General features: G+C 39.3%; 1 protein-coding gene across 1 annotated transcript in view; it reads right to left on the reverse strand.

The window, feature by feature from the left end:
• Positions 1 to 6,526, reverse strand: part of LOC107622673 — a gene marked incomplete in the record, with an annotated part of 7,045 nt that extends 519 nt beyond the window's left edge. The window contains 7 exon segments of the mRNA XM_016324654.2: positions 1 to 344; positions 1,217 to 3,095; positions 3,735 to 4,577; positions 4,732 to 4,852; positions 5,060 to 5,168; positions 5,418 to 5,732; positions 6,227 to 6,526. Coding sequence (XP_016180140.1) covers positions 1 to 344; positions 1,217 to 3,095; positions 3,735 to 4,577; positions 4,732 to 4,852; positions 5,060 to 5,168; positions 5,418 to 5,613 — 3,492 coding nt within the window.

A 6,571-nucleotide genomic window follows, 5' to 3' on the forward strand; every position in this document is an offset into this window, starting at 1 on the left:
GTTGATGTTTTCGTCGTTTTCGGTTATTTTTCCCGGAGGGGGTTTGACATCACTTTCCAGCTTCCTTTGCCTGGCTGCTGCTTTGTGGGATTTCATAGAGCGCTTGCCAATGGTCCGGCTGCGAGTTTCCTTCCTATCAGAATTGGGTTTCCCCAATACTGTCACTGTTGGCTCAGAACCTTCAAATGGGTCAGAGAATTCCTTTTCCATTGCCATTGTTGCAGCCTGATATGCAAGATCATGGACAATAGAGCTGCAAAAAAGTATGGTATCAGTCGCCTCTTCGAGTGTCAGGCTTCTTGTGTTCCCTGGACCTTGACACTCCACTGTTACTGTTGATCCCTCTGCCATAAAACAATAAAGAACAATTAGAAATTGGGCATGTATTCATTTTGATTGATTTCAGTGGAAAAATAGACTACAACTTTGCAAGCACCAAGTAGAGAAGCAGAAATATTTTCACAACAGCAAACTCCATGAACTTGTTCCAAGTTATGGCTCCTCCTCAGCATCAACGTCTATCCCCAACAAAAGAAAAGAACTACAAGTTTATATATAGTGCTTGGCAACTCTCGTACAGCACTTATGAGACACAATCAGTGATATGTAATATTCAAAAAGTAGCATAAAAGCACTCTAAAACGACAGAATCTGCATTTAATATAATGCCTCTAAAAGCACAAATGCATGGGCATCAAAATTAAAATCCCTAAACAAAGATATGGAACATCACCCCGAAGTGTCGTAATTTATTTTACATTTGAGGAAATATATCAAGAAACGATCTCTCAAGACATTATAATTTTTAACTACCTACCAAGATTCGATATTGAACAGCATTAGATCATCATATTATTGCCTCAATATCTCACTTTACCAACTTTTGTACTTTAGAAGAGCCAAATCACTCATGATAGTATCAAATAAAGCAAATTCAAGAATTTTTTTTCTTCTCATAAACTTCTAAAGATTACCACACCACAAACTCTGAAGTATGTGCGTGAGGCCAATAGGAGTGATCTAGTGATGAGGGATTTGATTAGTATGCATCAGATTTTTGGTTCAAACCTTGTCATCTCAAACAAACCAAAAAGAATTATGTGCATAAGTACATCTTGGAGAGGAAAAGTAGGAATATGGGAAGCATGCATTTTCATCTGAGTCACTTATTTGCAATATCTTTTCATTTGTCATCTCAATGCAAAAAATGTCATACCTATGCCATGGGAATAGTCAGAGGCATTCATCTCTGAAACAGAAGCTGTAACACAATCATCGGAAGGATTTTGGGCACGAGGTTCCTGAAACTCATCCGGGAAACTCTTTGATAATTGGGAAAGATCTTCATTCACTGTACCAGTATTGTTCTCAGAATTCCCTTCTATTTCTGTTTCTGTAATTGTAGAACTGTTAGTAGCAAGAAAAGCATCCTGCACATCCTCTTTCTCATCAAAGGATGACTCTGAAACCTTGACTAATGTTTCTGTATTTGGTACACTCCTTTCAGTATCTTGATGGTCTTCAACATTTTCATGTGAAATACAATCCCGAATATTTGGAAATGAAGCGACTGAATTGTCTTCAGACTGAACACCAGCAGTCTGGCTCAAAGATTCTGAAGCACTATTTACTCTGCCACCATCATCAATTTCAAATTTATTTTCCTCAACAATTGATCTTATAGAAGATGCATCAATTACATCCGTCACTGCATTTTCTGAAGCTAATCTTTCTTGCAGAACTTGGGATGTGTCCTCCACAGAGCGACATTCTGTTTTGCGATAATTATCATGAGTTGCGAGATCTAATCCATGGTGAGAATGGTTTGAGGTTCCAGAGAAAGATGAACCAGCACTAGGAGCCTTGATCCTCAAGTCATATCCACAATCTACGTCTAGTTTCCTGCTACTCAACTGCCTTTGACCACGAAACTCTGTCTGTCTAGTTGAGCTAAAATCAACCGATGATGAGGCAGAACAACTACCTTGCCTTGTTGAGCTTCTAATACTGGTTACACTGTCCCTTGAAAAAGACAGATCATCATAAGAAATTCTTGAGGCAGAAAAGGACCTGCCCTGAATTACAGTTCCTTTGTGGCTGTTCGACCTTTTCAGCAATACAGAAATACCAGCACCTTCTGTGAAGTCCACTTTCAAATTTGGCCGCTCGCTGTTGTTCAATTGCTGATCACCAAATTCCTCATGAGGCTTGCAATCAACTTCTGACTGGTTCATTTCTAGTGGCGTTGTAGACACCTGCCCATCTACCTCTGTCAGTGAACCAACAAGAGATCTGCTTTGTGAGTGATCCTGGATTAGTTCACTGCATGATGTTTGACTTTCCTCAGCTTCCTGTTCACCATGGGGAAACCTCAAATTAACTACATCAGTTTCTTGTGGCAGTTTAGAAGTAACATTTGATGAGCTTGTTGTAGCTGAAGCTTCTTCTTCAGGCCTGTTTCTAGAAATTCCTGAAGAATCTTCGGGTACAGTCAAAGCTGTCTCAAGTATGATGGCTTTCAAAACTGTGGTCTTCTTTCTGCATTCTGGACAAATCCCAATATTCTTCTCAACTTCATCAGCTGCCTCATAAGAGCAACCACAATGAGAACAGATTGCTGTATTTTCGAAACTACCAGTTTCAGAATTGTCACCCATGAGAAGGGAAGATTCTGAGCCTTCATTGACTACAATGTCAATACCACCATGATAAACAGGCTCTGGAGATACAGTTGAACCAAGAACCTTAAGTCCTCTAGTTTCGTTGTGCACGACATCAATTGCTTCTGTATTGGTCTGATGCTCAACATTGGCATTTAATTTATCAATTTTATCAAAGGCAAACACTTCTTCGTGAATATCAGGGTATAGTATCTTGTCAGTTTCGCTAGCCATATCATCTTGATTGTGGTCACTCCCTTCAATATCTAGTGCAAAACCTGTACCTTGATCAGAGCTTGCGTTGCTGCTAGTAGTGACAGAGGAATTCCTAGATACAAGGGAGCGTTGGGCTGAATTTCCTTTTCCAACATAAAAGGTTGTACTTGGAACACTTGATAAAAGTGGCCGGAACATGTTTTGAGGACTTTTTCTATCCTGCATATGATTTGAAAGGTAATTATAAAAATAAGTAGATTTGTTACATCCAAAAAGAAAAATGCATTCGAGAAGAAATCATGGCAAAAGGGGGATTTATTTGTTGGTGCAAGAATGTGACAGCAGGGGGGGAGGGGGGGACTCAATTGTGACTCTATATGAAGCTATTAGCATACAGTAGTTTGTTCAATCAAGGTCAATTAAAAATACATGCACATAGGAAAGACAACATGCTGCAGAAATCAAGCAAAAAATAACAATTATAGCACTAGAGAATATGTAAAGATACATAAAAACAACGATAACTTCAAAATTGTCGTTGAAGGTGGTACAGAAGAATGGTTAAGTTTCCATTCTATATTGCTTCAGTCACAAATTAAAGCCACCTCTGTAACTAGTTCGCATCAAAAGGGATCTGTCAAAAAAGAGATGCCGAGTTTGCGGGCACATGTTCGTGCTGCGATTGCTTATGCATGCACGTGTGTGTGTGTGTGTGTGTGTGAGAGAGAGAGAGAGAGAGAGTTCACGTTTCTTCAGGGATTACTACCCTAAAGGTATCAACTTCTAACTGGCATGAAAAATTAACACATTTCGTTTAAAAAAGTAACACTGTTCAATAGGAGAATTAGATAAACATACCATTTGCCGGAAAGCAGAGTCAAATGATGATCTTTTAGGAGCAGAATTAGGGGAAACAATCCTGGCTGATTTCTTGGAGAAGGTAGGAGTTCTGTTTGTTGAAAATGAACCAGCCTTTCGGGAATCCAGTGTGTCTAAGCTACCCACTGGGATGGACTGCAAAGAGTCTAGATCATCATCTCCAGATGATGCAACAGAACCTTTGCTCAGTGAGCTAAACTGATCTCGATCATGACTATAAAACGAGCTACTGCTCCTAGAAGCAGTTGGTGACATCGATTGCCTACTGAATGCTGGAGATGAACCCCTACCATTTCTGGATGCCGGAGATGAACCCCTACCATTTCTGGATGCCGGAGATGAACCCCTACCGTTTCTGGATGCCGGAGATGAACCCCTCACATATGATGAAGGTCGATCAGCCAATGATGTACGAAGATTGGGAGGTGCTTCAGAAGAGAATCCAGGAATATTAGTTTGCCATGCCCTTATTTTTGGTGATGCAGAATTTCCACGATTTGTCTTCACTGGAGAATTCCCCCTCTTCCCCGATGAAACTACATGACCACTAGAGCCGGTACTCATCCTCCGGGGAGTAGTAATGGAAGACCTAGAAGGAGGTGTCATGGGTTTATTTGGTGGTGGAGATGGTCTTCTAGACGGAGTACCATACTGTGAAATTGGGGTTGGACTGGAATTTGGCAATGACGATGGCCTTCCCCTTGATTGCAGTGTGTTAGCTCCAGAACGAGGGGAGGGACTTAAACGATTTGGACTTGCACGATTAGGACTTGCACGATTAGGGCTTGCACTGCCCCTACTGCTTCTGTAACTTTTCTCCATCTGATAGATGAGGTGGTCATCCGGCATAAGATGCTTGATAAGTAAAAGCACAAAAACATTTTTCAAGATGAGAAAAAGAATTCGAGAGGAACCTTTTTCTTCCTGAAAAATATAACCGTGTATAAGCTTAACTACAAATGTATTCAAAGCTCACCGTAGAAGATCTTGATATGGAAATAGGTTTACTCTGAGGCCTTCCTCTGCTGGGAATATTCAATGGTGGTTGTTCATCATCTAATGAAGGAAACAGTGGTGTGTCTGGGGGTGTCAATAACCTTTAGAAATGAATATATAGACTGACATCAGTGAACTAAGCAGTGATGACCAGAAATTGACTAATCTCAAGCTTTGTGATCAAGAAAATTGAATTATTGTCCAACCAAGTAAATGAATTGGAATGCATAAAAAATGACAATAGTAAATAGTAAGAAAATTCAATGTGATTTGACAATGTAGAGTACCAAATTAGGAATGCTACCCACCAATCATAGTCATTCTTGTCACCATCAGCATTAAGCAAGTCACTAGTTTGACCTCGACCCGGAATGGAGATTCCAAGGTTGACATCAGAAAAATGTCTCAACTTGGTAGCTGTAAAATAAAACACACAACAAAGAGGAAACAAATGCATGAACATTACATTACACAAAGGCAGAACCCAAAAATAAACACAATGTTCCCTTAGGGAATGTTTGAGTTAAGATTTTGGAGGGGAAACGAGGGTTTTGAAGGAGTTGTAGTGTAAAATTTATAACTACAAGACTTCCATTACCCCTCACTTTTTCCTGTAAAAAAAAAAAACTAACAAACATCCCTTAGGATCTCAGCATAGGAAATTACGGAATGAGTCTTCCAAGTCGTCGGACGATTGAAGCAAAAAATTCTCCCTTTCTCTGGTCTGCATTTCACTAAACAAAGCAAGATCGTCATCTTTCTCCCTTAAGAGCAATCCTCCTTCGAGGCTACGGCCCCGCTTGTGACCATCTGTTCTTGGCTCCCTCCCAGGAGAGTATCTCATCACTGGGGAGGCCGGCATTTCCGCTACCTAGTTCAGTGCAAGACCAAATCACCTCAACCTCAAGCTCTCCATCAAAACAAAACTCAAAATCCCTCTATACCCAATGAGCAACCCTTGGCCTTTAATTAAGCTCAACCCTACAATAAATTCAAGCCCCAACAATCAATCATTTACAACCCAAATAAATGAATAAAACAAAAAATTTCTTCCTACATTTTTGTTATATGCTCATTCTTCAATAGATTAATAATCTAATTGCTTCTCTAATTACCCAATACTACACAGTATCATGCAGCAGAGTGTGACTTGAGTCAACAAAACCCCATTATCTCAAAACAAATTAAAGCAAATTCAGATTACCAATACAGTGACTCAACGGAACAACTGTGCCATTCAAAATGCAATGCGTAAACACTATTAACACGCATCAAACATCCCAAAAAACCCCCAAAATTTGACACCTCCACTCCCTAAAACCCTAGAACATTAGCCAGCAACAGATCCCAATTGTGGGGTTCAAATTGAGACCAAAGAATTGAACTTTGGAAACCTAAAAAGCCACCATTGAGGTTGGAAAAAAAAATAAAAAACAAACAAAAAAATCACAAACAGGTAGTGGAATTTGACTTACCGAAACTCCTCCCAAGTCAAAATTGGGTTGAAAATATAAGAGCTTGGTGAAAGAGTACAGAAACTAGAAAGAGTAGGGTGCGCTTAAAGATCCCAAAGTCAAGTTCAGAAAATTAAAAAAACAAAAAATAACAATAAAAAAAAAAACAGAGCTTAAATGCGAATTATAATGCGACGAATGTTGTATGAGACACTCGGATCTATAGCATTCATGAGTCTTCACTCTTCTCCCAAACACCAAAGTACAGATCGAAAAAGAAAAACAAATAAGTGATCCAACGGTTACAACAAACTCTCACACACAAAATAAAATAAAAATATATATAATATTAAAAATAAAATATAA

The sequence above is a fragment of the Arachis ipaensis genome, chromosome B10 (genome assembly GCF_000816755.2).
Source record: "Arachis ipaensis cultivar K30076 chromosome B10, Araip1.1, whole genome shotgun sequence".
Lineage (NCBI taxonomy): Eukaryota > Viridiplantae > Streptophyta > Magnoliopsida > Fabales > Fabaceae > Arachis > Arachis ipaensis.